We start from the raw sequence: 18,318 nt of genomic DNA, 5'->3' as shown, positions 1-18,318 counted from the left end.
CCTTGGCTTCTCCTGACTTGTGTTGGTATAGAGTCGTGATCCCACCCGTAACAAGACTTCCATAAGAGCTTAGCGATGGTGGCTTGGAAAGAAGTTAAGCACACAAGAAACCTAAGGACATGCTGACAAGCAGCATGGATTTTAAACCAATTTTTATATGGTCAAAATTAACTTTATTGTTTTATCTTTACGTCATCAGAATGTGGTAACATTGACACATAGACGACATTGACACTGGACCTGAAGAAAACACTTCAAGACAGCAGAAAGGTGAAAGTCATTAAAAACTTTAGAAATCAGTTCTAAAACAGTGAGGTGAATGGAATGTCCCATGAGCATCCATGACCCAAGATCAGCTTTTGCCTTGATCCTGTCTTCCCCTCTGCAGTCCATCTGAAATAACCGCTCTGCCAATCTTAGTCTTTTGTCACTCCATGTCCCCGTGGCCAGGGTGAAGGCCAAGGCCAAGATGCTTTGAAGACCTGGTCTTGGCACAGTAGCCGAGTAGGTGTACTAGTGTTTGCTCTGACTGGTAGCTTGTGCCCAGAGCTAGCTGGCATGACAGGCTGGTGGCACCACATCCACACCCCAGCTGGCAGGGAACAGGAATGTGGGGAGATGAGCACCTATGGTGGAGGGAGCTACCTAATGAAATGGAGTTGTTCAGTTTGGCTTTCAATTTTCCTACCCAGCCTGTTGCAGGGCCAGTTTTCAGCAAAGACGTGAACTTCTCTGTCCCGTGCTCAGTTCTGTCAGATGTCTAAGCCTGCCAATCTCAGCATGCCCAACGCTGACTCAGTGCCGTGCTCATCCCGACTGCCTGCAGTACCTACAAAACTCAAGGTGGCCCTTGCCTTCACCTTCTAGCCTGTTCTTTCCTGCTTTTCTCATGGTCAACGAACTCAGATCCTGTTTAAACAGGCAAAGAAGTATCTTCACCTGGACTATGAGGCTGTGGAATTTGGGGTGCCAGAGAGTGATTGCCGATACTGGGCCCTTGGGAGTTAGTCTGACTCAAGGCACATTCCTGTTTGTGCTCTTACCTTTCCTGACTAGATTAAGCAGAGTATTTTTGTGTTAGACCAGTATGCTTTGGGAAAGGTTATCCTAAATCCCTATCTGGTCTCCAGAGTAAGACACTGAGCGAGAGTGGACAGAGACCCCTGACTAGCAGCAGTTAGTGTAGTCACAAACCAGTGTTTGAACCTATCACAACTAGGGAGTGGTTTACCAGTGCTCCTGGTAATGCTTTAATTTAGGGGTCAGAAGTTGTTTCTGCTTATCACCCTTACTTTATTACTGAAACCTCTGTCACTTTGCTTACTGCTGTCTTATTAAACCCATGTGTTTCTGGGAAGAAGATTCTCCCCTCTTAAGAGGAACATGTGCCCAGTCTTGGAGTTGTTTGTTCTAACCAGAGGTTGGCTAGGAGTGGGTCAAAAGGATTTGGAACTCTACCATCCGCTTGGCAAAAACCATGCTGGACCTCCCCTGTGGAACTCACATGCAGCACGAGAGCAAACCAGCGGTGCCAGGATCATAAGCCAAACGACTCCCAAATCATGCTTCCTACTTGTAAGGCTGGTAAACAGCTTCTGGCGGCCCAGCCAGATCTGGGTAAGCATCTGCCCAGGGCAGAGAGCTGCATCCCAGATATGGAAGTTGACTCAAAATTCTATGTGAGTGCTTCAAAGCCTTTGTAGATCTTGCTCTAAGCACTCAGCTGCTCCATCTGAGGCTGGCAAGTAAAGGGTAAGGGTGGAGAGGGAGACGCCCTCTTTACATGTAGCCTTGTAGGCACATCTGCCTGACACTGGGCTCAGGAGGTCCCCTCATCTGAACAGTCCCCTTTTACCCTTTGCTCAAGAACTGCGTATTACCAAAGTAGAGAAAAGAAACAATATGGGGCTTTGGCAGAGTGCCTGCCTTGCAAGCATTGCAACCCCATTACCACCACCAAAGTAAGAAAAGAAACAACACAACAGACTTTCACTCCTCTGGGGAGCTGTGGCACCACACTGTTAGCACAGGGGGAGGTCTGAGCACAGCCTTTGCTGTCCCCGAACCTACCCCCCTCTGAACCAGTGGCAATGTCCCTCCAGTCTCCCTCTGCTTTGGCTCCAGCCTCTTCCACACGGAGGGCTCTGTTACTGGTGAAGATAGGCATCCAGCCAGAGCTGCCCCGACTCCTTCAGTGAGCTGCAGGCACACAGGAGGGGACAGTGAGGCAGGCAGCTGGAGCAGAGCCCACCAGCAGGGGACTGGGCCCTCTTGCCACCTACAGGTGGTACACCCTGGGCTGTACATCATAGAGGCAGTTCTGACCTGCAGTCACCTTCCTGTCACCCCCACAGGCAACATCCCCCCCACCAACCCTGCTCGCTCCCTCCCTCCAGCCAGTACTCACTGAACAATGTCCGCAAAGGCTGAGAGCAGCGGCTTGGACTGGTACTCGATGCCATACTTGGCACACAGGGACCGCACCAGCGGTGCCACTTTGTGGTAATTGTGTCGGGGCATTGTGGGGAAGAGGCTTCAGGAGGGCGGGAGGGGAGAGTCAGTGGTGGGGTCCGCTTCCCCCCCCCGCCCTGCCCCCAGGACCCTGCTTCCCGCCTCTCCCCCACTCACTGGTGCTCAATCTGGAAGTTGAGGTGCCCGCTGAACCAATCATTGAAGGCAGACTGGTGAACGTTGCATGTGGCCTGGAGCTGCAGGAGGTTAGGGGAGAGCATGGCACGGCGTGAGAGGGAAATGTGGGTTCAGCCTCACCCCCTCACCCGGCAGCAGGAGAAATGCCTCAAGCAGAACAGGTTTCTTTTTAGTTATATTCTACCTGCGTGGAGACCCAGTCCTTGTTCTGGTCGTGGTCAATGTGCATGGGAATGTGGTTCATCTGTGTCACCCACACGAACCAGTTGCTCTCCAGGAACCTGGTGGATGTGGCATGCAGACACCAGTAGTACAAGCAGAGCCCAGGCTTCCAACCCCTCCACGGGCAGCTCGCCCAGCCCCGTGTGCCTGTGCAAGCCAACTCCACAAGCACCCCTGCCGGGCCCCTGCACCTGCCTTCCACACTACCTGACGATGAAGAACAGGCCCAGGAAGCCCTTCAGCCCCAACAGCGGCATGTACGTGAGGAAGATGCGGACGTAGAAGGTGACCATCCAGGCCAAGTCCTGAGGTGAGAACACCAGTGACTCATCCCATCTCCCAGTCACCCTCCAGCGCTGGGCCAATGCCTGCCCCACTGTGCCTGCCTTCTTTAGGTGGCACTGCAGCCCTTGCCCATGCCTTTCCCTAGGGTCCACAGAAGGAGCTTCCAGGATCATGGCTCCAGCCCCAATCCCTGGCCTGTGCCATCAATCAAGCACCCATCTTTTCCCGTGGCTCCAGCAAGAGGGCCAAGAATACGTACCACCCATTTCTTCCTCTGGACAACAAAATAGAAAATATACCACTGGAAGTAGAGAGGCAGCAAGGCTGGAGGCCCAACTGGAAGGAAAAGGAGACAGTAGAGCCATGAGCAGTGGCAGGGCACAAAAGAGCCATCGTGCAGACTTCAGCATGGCTGCCTCCTGTTGCCCCTCCAGCAGGCACTGAAGATGGACATGGCTACGAGCTCTCCACAATGGTGCCAAGACAGAAAGGTGGGGGAGGTGTTCTCTTCTCCCAGTGGACGCTCAAGCCCCAGGCTTGGCACACCTTTGAAAGGACACAACTAATTCTACTCGCACTACGTGGGCCACAGCTTTGCCTGAGTCACCTGACTTAATCTTGACTGTGCTACCCTGCAGGTTAAGGGGGCAGTAAAGTGCATGTGTGAGTGAGTATGTGTTAGGAAAGACCTTGCTAACCCCTCCCAGGCCTAGCCGGAGGTGCATCTGATGCAGTCCTTAAGCCTGCACTGCTCTACCCCACAGCTCCTATATCTTGTGGGGTCCCTATGTGTTTGTAATCAAGGTTTGCACTCTACCATTTGAGTCACAACTGCATTCTTGCTTTCTGATGGTTAATTGGAGCAAAGAGTGTCCCAGACTTTCCTGCTCAAGCTGACATCTCAACTGTAATTCTCAGGTCTCAGCTTCTTGACTATGGAAGGTTTCAGGTATGAGCCACCAGTGCCTGACAACTCCTGTATCTTGATGTGCGCTGGATTCGAATATTCTTCCTTAGGGAAGCCTCGGTTCTAACTCTGCCCTATCTACCTTTCTCAGTAGGACCTGTTGATGGTAAATAGGATAAATTCCTTCACATTCATTTATTTATTTATTTAGTCAGTTTTGAGGCTTGAACTCTGGGCCTGGGCTGTCCCTGAGCTTCTTTTACACAAGGCTAGTGCTCTACCACTTGAATCACAGCACCACTTCCAGCTTTTTCTGAGTAGTTTATTGTAGATAATAAAAGAGTCTCATGGACTTTCCTGCCCAGGTAGCTACAGGTGTGAACCACCAGTGCCCAGCTCCCTTCAAACTTTTAAAGGAGTTTTAAAGTCCAATTTTGCACTATTAGGGAGCAGACCCTTAAAGCAAGAAATACATAGCTCATTCTAGAAAATGCTAAAGTGACAACATAAATGTTTTTTGCTCAATAGCCACATTCCTGCTCAGTACTAATGACTGGGCCCTGTCAGTTTACCCTGACATGACCTCCAGTCTCTGTTGGACAAGGGTGAATGCTTTAGCAGGAAGCCAGGTGCTGGCGGCTCACATCGATAACGCTAGTGACTAAGGAGGCTGAGATCTGATCATGCTTCAAAGCCAATCCAGGCAGACAAATGTGACCTTCTTGTTTCAAAATAGCCAGCACAAAACCAGAAGTGGAGGTGTGGAAAAGTACACCTGCAAGTGGCAGAACACCAGCAGGAAGTGAGAAAGCCTGAGAGCCCAAGGCTCAGGGTTCAAGCTCTAGTATTGGTTTTGCGTGCATGTGTTCACACACACACACACACACACACACATTCATGCACACGTACACACGCAGACACAGACCTTTAGCAGGAGGCCCCACAGTTTCTCATGGGAGCAAGGTTGAAACAAGAACTCATCTGCCCCCAACACAACTGACTATTAAATCTCCAGTGTGTTGTCTCTGCTCAGTGGAGAAGGCGTCTGCTGCTTCCGGGTAGTTGGGGGGCTATGTCTTCCCCATGTCCCTCAGGGCCACCTCCCCACCGGGGTGGCCACGGCTACTCACTGAGGAAGAAGTACTTGTGCTGATGGTTGTAGGGCATGTACTTTTTCTTTTGTTTCCCAAGCTGTGAAGCAGAGCAGACACAAGGTCAGCAGTTAACATCCACAGCCCAGTCACTCACTCCTCTCCCTACAGCCAAGACTTTTCCCTGCTTAGAAGCTGAGGCCTACTGGACGATATCCAAACACAGCCTTAGGTGCAGCAGCTGGAGCAAGAGGCTAGGGCTGCCCTCAGTGGAGCGTCCATAGCCTGCTGCCAGTCTTCTGGACTGTGTCCATTCAAGACTCTGTGCTGAGGTTCCCGGGTCCCCCCACCCATGCTTGCTATCTCCCATCTTGTAATCCTGGGACAGCAGAGTCAGCAAGGAAAGCTGTCTTACACTTGTGTGGGTCAGCCTAATCTCCATCAAAATCTTTTGCTCTCAAGTTGATCTATTTAAATAAATCCTTAGCTAAGCAAAGTAAACCAAATATTTGTGCAAAGGTTACTGCACACAGCGAGCCATCCGATGCTTCTGGCAAAATGTCCTCCAGTGGGTATTAATTACTTTTTAAGCTGGGCCATGGCAGGGACAGGCTGAGGCCACCAAACCCAATGGTCAGTGCAGGGGCCCTTCATTGGGCTCCCCTGTCTGCCTCTCTCGGTGGTTCCTGCATTTCTTGTCCCAACTAACTAGTTTTGGTCACCAGGCAGAGTTCTGGCTTGTCCTCTCACATGCACCCTCAGAGAAGCCTTGATGATAACAGAGTCCACAGAGTTATTACATGATCTACTTTATGTATGCTTTAAGAGGGTCATCTGGCCAGATGTGTGTAAATGAGCCACAAGGCAGATGTAGTTACAAAGCTCTTCCTCACCGAGCTACACCAAACTAGACACTAGAGTTTGACATGGTTTGGCTCTAGGAGTTCCTGTAGGAGACCTGATCAATATGGAGCTATTGGGAGGCGGTGAGATCTTTGAGGGAACACTAGAACTATTATCACCGGGGACCCTGGTAAGAATGAAGTTCTTCCCATGGAAGCCCCTACTTGACTGCCTTGGAGTAGACGTTACAAGAGCAAGCCTGCCCTGGCTTCCTTATCTCCTCGGGTGACAATTTCTTACAGGCACTTAGTCTACCACTGTCTTAGCATCTGCCATGAGACTACTTACAAGAAACCAAATTGATAGGGCCACCTCTATCTGAACTTTCGGGAGCTGTGAGCTAAATAAACCTCTTCTACATAAAGTACCCAACCTAGGACATTTTGTTACAGCAATGGAAAATGGTTTAACACAGCAGGGGAGAGGAGGCAATTGGCTGCAAGTTGGATGTAGGTGACAGGTAGGTACACAAGGCTTGCTGAGAAACTAGAGGAGGGGGTGATGGGTCATTCCATCCTGAACAACATAAACTGAGGGGAAACCTGGGAAAGCAATGCCCTCTTGGCATGAACGGGGAAACTGCTATGCAAAGGGGCCCCTTCAGATACCCGCATGATTCCAATAGCTTTACCTTGTTGGATTTAGATCTCCAGAGGTCAGAAGGGTTCTTTATGGGCAGTGCCCCCTGCACTGCCATGTCCTCCAGGAGAGGTGAGAGGTGCTGGGCAGCTGCTAGCCCCAGTCCCCAGAAGGACCAAACCAAGCCCAAGCAACTTATAACAAAGACATGCACGAAGAGGTGGGCTAGGAGGAAAAACACAAGAGGCGGGGCCGGGAGTTTGGCCTAGTGGTTAAAGTGCTTGCCTAGCATGCATGAAGACCCGGGTTCGATTCCTCGGTACCACATACATAGAAAAAAGCCGGAAAGTGGTGCTGAGGCTCAAGTAGTAGAGCTCTAACCTTGAGAAAGTCCAAGGACAGTGCTCAGTCCCTGAGCTCAAGCCCAGGACTGGCAAAAAAAAAAAAACACAAGAGGCTATTTTGGTTCCCCAGTCATTCTGATTTTCATGGTTGCAGGTAGAAGTTCTCTGAAAGCCCAGTACCAGCAAGCAACATGGGCAGTGGTAGGAGAATCCTTCCACTTGGCTCCCCCATCCTGCCCTTCTTAGGAATCCTGCAAAGACAGCTCAAGTATGAAGAGCTGGCTGATATTGCTAATAAGTAACCCACACTGCCCTCAAAGCAGCTCTGCGCTTTGGGGAGGGGCCTGGGCTGGTATGTCACCCTGTGCAGGGCTGACCCTCATGCAGCACAGGTTAGAAAACTATGCACAAGTAGACATTAGGAGAGGGGAAAATAAGATCTCGAGGGACAGGTTAAGGAAGAAACCTCAAGCACCAAGTGCCTGGTGCCAGGACAGCCAGTGCTGCCAAAGTCTTTCTACAGAATTGTACCTCTGGCCAGAGGAGAGAGTTGGGTCAGGATACCTTGAACTCATGCCTGAAACCCAAACATATTCCACGACCGATTAATTCCTGGCAAGCGGAAATGTCATTAGGTCGGGGGAAGGGATCTGGCAGAACTCTTGATGACATCTTGGAACTTGGGGACAAAGGGTTTCAAATTAACTTTTCAAGGAACTCTACTGGCCTTTGGAAACTTTTAAGTGCTTATGCTCACTGAACACTCCTTAGGTCTCCTCTCCCAATCATTCTTCCTTTAGCAGTTGCATTCTGAGACTTGAGAACTCAAGGCCTTGTGCTTGTAGGCAGGTGCTGTACTGCTTGAGATACACCCCCAGCCCTACATTCTGATTTTCACTCCTAAGCTCAGATGATAAATTGTTTGGAAGTGAGGCTGGGCTCAGGAAGGTAAGACAAAGTCTAGCTCTCCTTTGGTTTACAAGCCAAGGATCCCAGAACTTGCTGTAAGTGTTCAAATCTCTTCCACAAAGTGGCATCAGATTTGAAAATAACAGAAGCCTCGCAGGACATTTTACATGGAGTCCTATGAAGCTGGTGAAATAAGGCTTTGATTGGTTACTTTTTGGTTTTTTGTTTTGTGGTGCCTTACTCATGAGAGGCAAGTATTCTACCACTAAGTTATACCCAGCCCAGCCCACTTCCAATATGCTATAAATACTCTCCAGATTACTTACAATACCTAACACAATGTAAATGCTAAACAGCTACCTAGCATTAAGAAATAATATCTAAAAATGTCTGCAATGTATTTTTTTTTTATAGTCCTGAGGCTTGAACTCGGGGCCTAGGTACTGTCCCTGAGCTTTTTTCTGTTCAAGGCTAGTGCTCTGCCACTTGAGCCACAGAGCTACTTTTGTTTTTTTCTAAGTGCTTTATTGGAGATAAGAGTCTCAGACTTTCCTGCCTGGGCTAGCCTTGATCTATGATCCTCAGATCTCAGCCTCCTGAAGCTATGATTACAAGTGTGAGCTATTGGCACCTGGTGCAATTTTTTTTTCCCCGAGTATTTTGATCCATAGTTACTTAAATGCACAGATGCTGACCCAAAGCATACAGCTGGCCGGCTCTGCTCAAGTGAAGCAATGTTCCAGAACTGGGTATCAAAGCAGAGGGAGAAAGACCAACCCTGAATGGGGAGGACCAACACAGCAGGAAACCTAGTGTACAAGAAAGAAGCACCAAGCACTGGAGGAGGGTGGTGTGGTGACACCTGCCCACAACAGGGTGTCAAACAGTCCCTTGGGAGGTGTTATGCATTCCCTTTTAAGGATGAGCAGGGGCAGGCACAGAAGTCTCCTGTGACTCTCTGGATCTTACCCAACACATGGTTAACTATTTGTCAATGGAACTCACAGGAAGGGCTGGACGAATCTCTCCTAAATGACCATGGTGACTGCCTATCATCTCCCAAACTCCCCAAGGGCAAGGGTCTCAGCCAGCATAGCCCTTTGTCACCTATACTATCAACACTGTTTTCCCCAAAGTCCCCCATGCTGGCACTCACTTTGCACTGCCATCTCCACTTACCTCCACAGAAAGGACTTTCCCCAGAGCAAAGAAGAGGGGATGCATGTTGATGTCTGGGTCTTTGCGGAAGCAGTTGGGCTTGGCATGGTGCTGGAAATGCATGTGGTTCCACCAACTGGCCGGGGCTCCCTACGGATGACGGAGGGAGAGAGGAGGGAGACCTAGCCTCATGACCCCTGCCTCCAGCCCTCACTGACTGGAGTTTTGGAGAACTGCCCACACCACTGACCTTCAAGTGGCCAATCACGAAATGATGCAGCAGGTGGTTCCAGGTAGAGGTGCCAAACACTGACAGGTGTCCAAAGTCATGCTGCAGCCACCCAGCCTGAGCCTACGAGAGAAAGCTTAAGACTGAGAGCGGCTCACCCACCACAATCCTTCACGCTGACCTCAGCAGTCCCTTCAGCCTCACCCTTCACCCACTCAGCCTGTGATGGCTGCTCTCCCCCAAATGAGCACTTCAGGAAGAGTGAGAAAACCAGGCCTCGGCCACCGACTCAGTGTGAGTGGAAGCAAGTCAGTGAAGTGCGATCGACATCCATGATAAGTAAGGGCTCAGAAGGAAGGAGAAGGCTAGCCAAGTGGGTTCTGACAGCCAACCATGATTAGCACGTCGAATAAAGTCAGGGTAAGGAGAGAACCAAGCTCTGGTGCAAAGTCAGGATCCTGGTTCTTGGCACACATGGGCTGGGGCAGAACCTGAACTAGAAGTTTCAGATTCTACATGTAGAAAGGAACTACATGTCGAGCAACCCAGAAAGGTAGAAAGAGAAAATGAGGATGGCCACATGGTCTATGAGCAAGCAAGAGTCATGGCCAGTCAGTCTAGGTGGCTTACCCCTGTAATTCCAGCAATGGAGGTGACAGAGATGAGCAAGATCACAGCTTAAGGCCTGCTTGTGTAAGAAGTTCATGAGAGGGGCTGGGAGTTTGGCTTAGTGGTAAGAGTGCTTGCCTAGCATGCATGAAGACCCGGGCTCAATTCCTTGGTACCACATACATAGAAAAAGCTAGAAGTGGTACTGTGGCTCAAGTGGTAGAACGCTAGCCTTGAGAAAACCCAAGGACAGTGCTCAGGCCCAGAGTTCAAGCCCTACAACTGGCAAAAATAAAAAAGAAGTTCATGAGATCCCATACAACCAATCAAAACTTGGACAGGATGCTTACCCTTGTGTCATTCTAGCTACTAAAAAGAAGGATCAAAGTCCTGGATAGTCAAGGAGGGGAAACTTGAGACCATACTCAAAAAATAAAACTCACAAAGGCAAAAAGAGCCGGGAGTGGCTCAAATGGTAGAGTACCTGCCTGCAATCACAGGGCTCTGAGTTCAAACCCAAGCCTCACTGTCAAAAAAAAAAAAAAAGATAATAGAATATGCATTCTCTTCCTGCATAAATTCTCCTAAATATCTTCAAATCTTGAAGCAGGATTCCTGGCCCTCTGAAAGCTTTCCCCACAGTGCCAAGCACAGCTCTCCATCTGAGCAACCAAAGGCTCTCACCTGAACTGTGCTGAGCAGCACCGCACAGAGAAGGAAGGGCACCAAAGACGTCCCAAAGAACCACAGAGTAAGCCAGGCGGCGACATCCAGCAGCAGGATATGCAGCAGGTAGAGCAGGAAGAAGCCACGGTTGGCCTTCATGAGCCCCATTCGCTCCACAGTGGCCCGCAGTTCTCGGAACTCATTAGTCAGTTCTTTCTGTGGAAATGTAAGGGCTGTTGATTCTTCCCATCCACAACCCTACAACCCAAGCCTGCTGGACACAAGAGCCCCGACAGGCTCAGGTACCTGAGGTAGCTGTGGGAAATCCAGTGATGCAAAAATACCATGTCAATCCGGAAGTCTGACAAAAAAGAACTAATCAGAATGGACTCAGGCCCAACAGCTGGGAACATTTGATTCTGGTTCTTGCTTTGCCATCTACCGTGTGAGATCCTCCCGGCTGTGTCACTTAACTTTGTGTCTCAGTTTTCCCATATGTAAATGTGTGAGAATTGTGTAAGTTTATGCTTAGTAAGTGTCCAATAGAAAGGTCTCATGACAATGACGATGATGAGATGATGATGGTAGTGCTAGTGGTGGGAGCCTTGGGAGAAGCAGAGGTTTCAAAGCACTGCCTTGTTTGGCAGGGACCACAAGATTCCTGTGAACACGCCCCTATCTAGGCTTTTGTCCCCTCCCACCTCCCCAAGAACAAACAGGGTCTCACATGTTTGGTGGGCTCAAAGCTGGGCTGCTCTGGAGACAGTTCTCCAATCAGGAGAGAGTTCATATACTTCTTCACAAGGCCCTTATTGATGTGGAATGCCATAAAGGGATCCTGTAAGTGCAGGGAGAAGACAGCAAGGTGAGGGGGTCAGTCTTAGGCTCCTGGGATTCACATCAGAGGCCATCTTCCTGCTAGCAAGTTGAAGAGACCATCTCCTCCTGCTAACTTTCCTTCCATAGTGACTGAGCATTCCTACTGCCACAGCTCAAGATCTCCCAGTGGTTGGGTTCCCACCACTGGGCTATTAGAGGAATCAGAGGAATCAGAAACCTCCCCTGAGGACTATCCAAAAAGACCTGACTGGACTGATCTCTGGGTGTGAGGACAGTCTTTACCCAGGAATTTAGCATTAATCAGAAAAGCCAGAAAGGCCAGGCATGGTGGCTTATGCCTATAACCCTACCTACTCAGGAGGCTGAGATCTGAGGATGGGGGTTCAAAGCCAGGCTGAGCACTAAAGAACTAAAGATCGTAAGACTCTTCTCTCCAATTAATCTCTAGAAAATGGGAAGTGGGGCTGTGGCTCAAGAGGCAGGGTGGTAGCCTTGAGCTAAAGAGCTCAGGGACAGTGCCAGGGCCAGAGTTCAAGCCTCACAACAAAGAAGGAAGGAAGGAAGGAAGGAAGGAAGGGAGGGAGGGAGGGAGGGAGGGAGGGAGGGAGGGAGGGAGGAAGAAAAGGAGAAAGGAAGGAAAGAAGTGAGCCAGAAGGAAAATTGTACAATTTCTTTTCCAGCAGGATTTTCAACAAGTTCTTTCCTTTCTTAACCAGTTTCCCCATAAAGTGCCATGAGGGAGACTCTCTATAGCTGAGCTGGGGAAATTGCCCACATCGTCCATCTTCCCCCCCCCCCCCCCCCCCCCCCCCCCCCCCGGCCAGGTGTTCTAGGAAAGGTTTCCTATTTTTCCCAGCACTCTGATCATTCCTTGCCTCTACGATAATTAAATTTTGGTTATGTAAAGTAGAGTCATCCATGACAAGGTTCATGTCTGTAAATGGGGGACCCTAAGCCCAATAAACCACAGAAAGGGCAGTGGGGGAGAAGCAACACCCCTCCCATAATAACGCCAACCACTTCAAGTCACACACTTGCATGGGAAGGCCAAGTGCTAGGGCTCCCTCTGCACATGGGCCGGCGTTGGTAGGCCAGCACAGCAATATGGGCTCCACAAATCACTGGAATGACCAGGTTGTGGCTTGGCCCTGAGGCTACTTGAATGGGAGAGATAGGTCCGCTTTTCCCTTCAGATTCCTTTTTTCTTTCTTTCTTTTTTTCTTTTGCCAGTCCTGGGCTTGAGCTCAGGGCCTGAGCACCGTCCTTGGACTTTCTCAAGGCTAGAGCTCTACCACTTGAGCCTCAGCACCACTTCCGGCTTTGTTCTATGTATGTGGTACCGAGGAATTGAACCTGGGTCTTCGTGCATGCTAGGCAAGAATTCTACCACTAGGCCACACTCCTGGCCCTCCCCTCAGATTCTAAGTCCAGGGGCAAATAAAAGGAAACACTTGTTGCCAAGGAGGGAGGTTAAGGCGTCATCCCAGGACACTACAATTCACAGGAGGACGGAGGGATCCAGCAAGAAATTATCCTGAGTCGATAAAAAGTTGAAATACACGCCCCAACTTCTGGATCCCTTACGGGTAACTTTCAACTCCATCCCAGTGCTCTCTGGTCCAGGGTAAGGCCCGGACAACGCATGGTCTACGAAGAAAACAGCAGCGGGGCAGAGGCTGGGGTACGCGCGAGGTAGGAGCGGAGAGGAAGCGCAGGGGATCTCAGGACAGCCGGCTCCCCCCCAGACAGGATCCCAAGCCCGCGCAGGGCAGCAGCACCAGCCGTCCCCGGCTGCCGTCCACACAGCCTTCGCCCCCGAACGCCTCCCCCGTTGTTCCTAAGCCAGCTCCGGATCCGGCTCGATCCTGCGGACGGGGGACCCGGACTACGGAGGAAACGCGCGGCCCGCAGCCAGCCGTTCCTTTGTGCGTGCACGCCGCCGGCCTGCAGGCCTCCCCACCGGTCCGAGCCTCTCCCCGGCCTCCCCGGCCTCCCGCGAGCCCGTGCCCGGGTGGCTCTCCTCCCGAAGCGGCGGGGGTTCCGCCCACGGTGCCAGACTTCCCGTTTCGGGCCGGAGCGGCCGGGTTCCGGCGCCCCGCGCCCCGCGTCCCCCACCCCGGCCGGCGCTCACCGTGGCATCCTGCCCGGCGTAGTGGCTGATGACCCGGGAGCCTCCCGGGTGCCGGCGGGTGAACTCGCTGATGTTGTACACCTTCCGATCGATCACGAGCCACCGCTCCGGCTCGCGCCCCGAGCGCTGCGCCACCTCTTCCCAAGTGAAGTAACGAGGGCCGGGCCGCTGGGCCTCGCTGCCGGCCGTCACCGGGCCCGCGGTCATGGCTGGCGGGGGGGTCAGGAAGACCAGTCAGCCCGTCCGTCCGTCCGTCCGTCCGTCAGCCAGTCGCAGACGCGTCAGGCGCGCGCTCGAGACGCCGAGGGAGCGCCCGCCGGCCGCCCGCCCGCCCGCCGCCGGGAGGAGCAGCTCGGGGAGGCTGGTCCGCTAGCGCGCGCCTGGGCCCCGCCACCCTCGTCTTTGGGTTTTCAGCACCCGCGGCGCGGACCGCCGAACGGAGCAGCGCGCGCTCCCATTGGCTGAGCCGCGTGGCGTGTGGCGTTAGCCCCGCCCACCGGCTTGAAAGGGCGGGAGGGCGGGCATCCTCCCCTCCCCCCGCCCCCCTCCGTGGCCGGGGCCACCTCCGCGGAGCCCCTCAGGCGACGCGTGGTCCTCGGCAGTGCGCCTCCTAGCGGACGCCGGCCAGCGACCACCACCGGTGGCGGCTTCCCGACTGCGCGTGTGCCGGCGGGGAGGCCCTCCCCGCCCCCTCCCGGGCCGCCAGCATAACGGTTCCCGCGGAGCCTCGGGTGCGCTCCGGCCGACGTCCCGGACGGAGGCCCTGGCCGGAGCACGGACGGGGGGCCCGGCTGGGCCCGCAGGGATCCCCGCTCCCGTCGAATGGAGCACACGTGGGCCAGATGTAAGCTTAGCCCCGACCCAGCGGTGAGGAGGCCTGGAAAGAATGTATGCACCCGAAAGGACAAGGGAAATAAAGGCTGGGGGCCCCAACCGAGCCTTAGGGGAGTGCAGATGACCTAGCAAGGCCCCAGGCGGACGGCCACACCCGCCGGGCAACCAGCGCATCACCCCGCGCAGCGCACGGCTCGACATCCACCCCGCATCCACAAGGGCGCGGTGAGCTTGACCGAGACACGCCGCAGAGCAACTCTTAAATAGGTTCCTCCGTCCACCCTTCGACCCGTCCCGATCCGGGCAGCAATGCCGGTCTCGCTTCTTGTTTTCATTCCACAAATTATTGAGAGCATGTCATTGAATGTCCTCCAGTTTCTTCTATGTAGATGCAACTAACAGGATTCTGTTCTAATATATATATTAGAGAGATAGATAGATAGATATAAATATTATTCTAATATATATATATATATGTTTCTGTATAAAACACGTTTTCATTATCCATGTATCGACTGGTAGACACTGAAGTGGAACCCATTCCCTGGCTGTTGTTAATAATGTTGCAATACGAATAAGCATGCAGGACTCTCATCTCACTTGAGATTCTGTCTTTTTGTGGGTTAATGGAGGAGGCGCGTGGATTTGCCTGCCTGGGCCGGCTTCAAATCTCACCCTTGAGAATAACTAGGATGACAGGGCTGAGCCACCAGTGCCTAGCCAGACAGCTCTTCAATATGCAGACCCCTTTCCTTGGGAAATATTCTCAGTAGTGGGGCAGCTGGTTCATACAGTAGCTTTTTTATTTTTATAATCACAGATTTACATTTCCACCAACAGTCAACAGGAATTCCCTAATGTTGATTATTATTCTCACTAGAGGGAAATGTTATCTCATGATTAGCACTTCCCTGGTGATTACTGATGTTGAATATTTAAAGAATATATGTGTTGACCATTTTTATGTCTTCTTTCAAGAAATGTCTAATCAAGTCCTTTGCCTCTGTCTGTCTGTGCACTTGCCAATCCTTGGGGCTTGAACTCAGAGCCTGAGCACCTGTGAGCGTTATGCTCAAACTACCACTCTATCACTTGAGCCACAACTCCATTTCTGGCTATGTTGCTTGTGCTTTTGAAAATATATCAAAAAATTCATTGCCCAGTTCAATGTCATCAGGCTGTTTTGCTGTATTTTCTTCTAGTAGTTTCGTAGATCATTAGGTAGACATAGGATAGCTGCATATGAGCATTTAAAATGAAAACACATTATGGAGACCGATATGATAGTCTATAGGTAGATAATACCAAGAGACTAAGGTAGACTCCTTAATAGGAGTTAGTTACTGTACTTTTTTTTTTTTGCCAGTCCTGGGCTTGAGCTCAGGGCCTGAGCACTGTCCTTGGATTTTCTCAAGGCTAGAGCTCTACCACTTGAGCCTCAGCACCACTTCCGGCTTTTTGCTATGTATGTGGTACCGAGGAATCGAACCCGGGTCTTCGTGCATGCCAGGCAAGCACTTTAACCACTAGGCCAAACTCCCGGCCTGTACTTTTCTTTTTCTTATTCTACTTTAGGTCTAAATGATTCTCTTCCCCTTAGCCAAACAAAACATTCGCATACCTTATAGCTTTTTCTTCCCCACCTTGAACATGCCTGATTTTGGAAGCTAAATGAAGTCCTGATTAATTTAAGGGTTGCAAAAGGAAACTCCCACAGGGCTCAAGCGGAAGAGAGTTAATGGAAACAGAGAGTGACCAGACTGCCAACCCACAGAAGGTGGAGGCGTGTGTAGCTAAAGAGTTTATGGAGGGAGGAGAGAGATTATATGGGGGAGGGGTGAAGAGGGTGTAGTCACAACCGTTGGGGAAATACCTACTGCCCCCAGGCATGCCAGTTACCTGGGTTACAGGTGGTGGGTGGGGACTATTTGGGTGCATGGGGAGAAGATCAAGTGAAGACCTAACAATTAGTATTTGAATGGGAGGCAGACTGGAAATATGGGGTGCTATAGACTTTTAAAAAAGAAAGGGGGCTGGGAGTGTAGCCTAGTAGTAGAGTGCTCACCTAGCATGCACGAAGCCCTAGGTTCGATTCCCTAGTACCACATACTCAGAAAAAAAAAAAAAGGCTGGAAGTGGTGCTATCGTTCAAGTGGCAGAGCACTAGCCTTGAGCAGAAGTATCCAAGGACAGTGCCCTGGCCCTGAGTTCAAGCCCCAGGACTGTCAAAAAAAAAAGAAAAGAAAAGGAAGGAAGGAAGGAAGGAAGGAAGGAAAGAAGGAAGGAAGGAAGGAAGGAAAAGGCCTGGCCTAGGGTGCTCTGCCTATAATCCTAGCTACTTGGGAGGTTGAGATCTGAGGATCATAATAAGACTGTTATCTCCAATTAACCACTCAAAAAACAGAAATGGTGCTGTGGCTCAACTGCTAGAGTAGCTAGAGTACTTGCCTTGAGCAAGAGCTCAGGGACAGTGCCCCACAAAGGACCAAAAAATAAAAATAAAAAACAAAAAAACAGGAAAGCAAATAAAAGCAACAACATCTAACCCTCCATAGAGGGTTTCCCTTTACTGTTTCTAGGACATTTAATTGTGTGTATGTGTATATATATATATATATATATATATATATGTATTCAAATTTTTAACTCTTAGGGACCATAACTTCATCAGGAAGTTAGCTCTGAGGATAGAATTCTGAAGCCAAACTGAGCAATAAAGTCCATGATACTCTTATTTCCAATTAATCACCAAAAAGTTCAGAGTGGAGCTGTGGCTCCAGTGCTAACGTTGAGCATAAAAGCTCAGGGACAGAGAACAGCCCTAAGTTCAAGTTGTCCCCCATCCCCCACCAAAAACCAACACCAACACCTGGAAATGGAGGTATAGTTCAGGTAGTAGAGTACCAACTTTGAGCAGAAAAAACAAGCAAGAACAGGAGACCCTGAGTACCAGCACAAAAGCTAAGTGTGAAGACAGTAATTGTGAACTGTCACATCTTCTCTCTATCAAAATCTATCAGTTCTTAGCTGCAGCAGTGACTTACAACTCTTAATCCTAGCTACTCAGGAGGCTGAGATCTGAGGATCACTGTTCAAAGCCGCCCGACATGTGAGACTCTTGTGAGTCATGGGGCTTGAACTCAAGGCCCGGGCACTGTCCTTGAACCTGTTTTGCTCAAGACTAGCATTCTACCACTTGAGCCGTAACACCCCTTCTGGCTTTTTTTCTTCTTGCTCGGTTGGAACTCAGGGCCTGAGTACTGTTCTTGAGCTGAGTACTGTTCAAGGCTAGAGTTCTACCACTTGAGCCACAACACCACTTCTGGCTTTTTCTATGTATGTCGTTCTGAGGACTCAAATCCGGGTCTTCGTGCATGCTAGGCAAGCACTTTACCACTAGGCCACATTCCTGGCCTAAGTTCTAGAAGCACAGTAGTTCCTCACAATGCCATGTGTCAGTGTGATACCGAATGGATCTTTCTGTAACAAGGGACTTTAGAGGGATCAAAATCTTGCCCTCTATTCTCTTAGGAATGTTTCTTTGGTTTTGATTTTGTTTTGGCTAAGTCTTAAGAATTAAATAGTTGTTTGTGTAACTTCCCTTCAACTTCAGCTTCCCATACTCAAGAATATGTTAAAGTTTTCTAGCACAGGAAGGCCAACTTTTACACGGAGATGGAGATTTTATCCATCTTGTGTCTGCTCATGCACATGCGCCGGTGTACACACGCATGCGCACAGCAATACTCAAGCTTAAACACATTCTCTCACACTTTTGCTTTTTTTTTTTTTTTTGGCTAAGGCTAGTGATCTACCACTTGAACTATAGTTCCACTTCCAGTTTCTTTTGATAAATTGGAAATAAGAGTCGCCCATGCTGGCTCTAAACCTTGTTCCTTAGGATTACAGATTAGAAACACTGACCCCTGGCAGCTCACTTAGTAATTATGTTTGGATCACAC

The 18,318-nt window shown here is 50.5% G+C and overlaps 1 protein-coding gene across 1 annotated transcript; it reads right to left on the bottom strand.

Annotated features, from left to right (window-relative positions):
• Positions 1–738: 738 nt before the first annotated feature.
• Positions 739–13,887, bottom strand: Fads1 (fatty acid desaturase 1). Its single transcript, XM_090347546.1, has 12 exons — positions 13,523–13,887; positions 11,279–11,389; positions 10,570–10,767; positions 9,298–9,399; positions 9,069–9,197; positions 5,194–5,254; positions 3,416–3,492; positions 3,079–3,176; positions 2,834–2,930; positions 2,629–2,708; positions 2,408–2,533; positions 739–2,199 (listed from the first exon to the last, which is right to left on the bottom strand). Exons 1-12 carry the CDS (start codon positions 13,727–13,729, stop codon positions 2,148–2,150), a joined length of 1,338 nt encoding a protein of 445 aa, XP_090203672.1. The 5' UTR covers positions 13,730–13,887; the 3' UTR covers positions 739–2,147.
• Positions 13,888–18,318: the final 4,431 nt, after the last annotated feature.

This window comes from Megascapheus bottae, chromosome 16 (genome assembly GCF_031878675.1).
Source record: "Megascapheus bottae isolate mThoBot1 chromosome 16, mThoBot2.hap1, whole genome shotgun sequence".
Taxonomy (NCBI): domain Eukaryota; kingdom Metazoa; phylum Chordata; class Mammalia; order Rodentia; family Geomyidae; genus Megascapheus; species Megascapheus bottae.
This window is presented reverse-complemented; position numbering and strand designations above follow the sequence as displayed.

What these genes read in the sequence shown, in the direction of transcription:
- Fads1 (XM_090347546.1), bottom strand. Translation starts at nt 13,729, where the DNA reads ATGACCGCGGGCCCGGTGACGGCCGGCAGCGAGGCCCAGCGGCCCGGC. An exon ending in ACGCCGGGCAGGATGCCACG is followed by an intron (nt 11,390 to 13,522) that starts GTGAGCGCCGGC and finishes CTGCACTTACAG; the next exon opens with GATCCCTTTATGGCATTCCA. An exon ending in GCACAAGTACTTCTTCCTCA is followed by an intron (nt 3,493 to 5,193) that starts GTGAGTAGCCGT and finishes TTTTCCTTCCAG; the next exon opens with TTGGGCCTCCAGCCTTGCTG.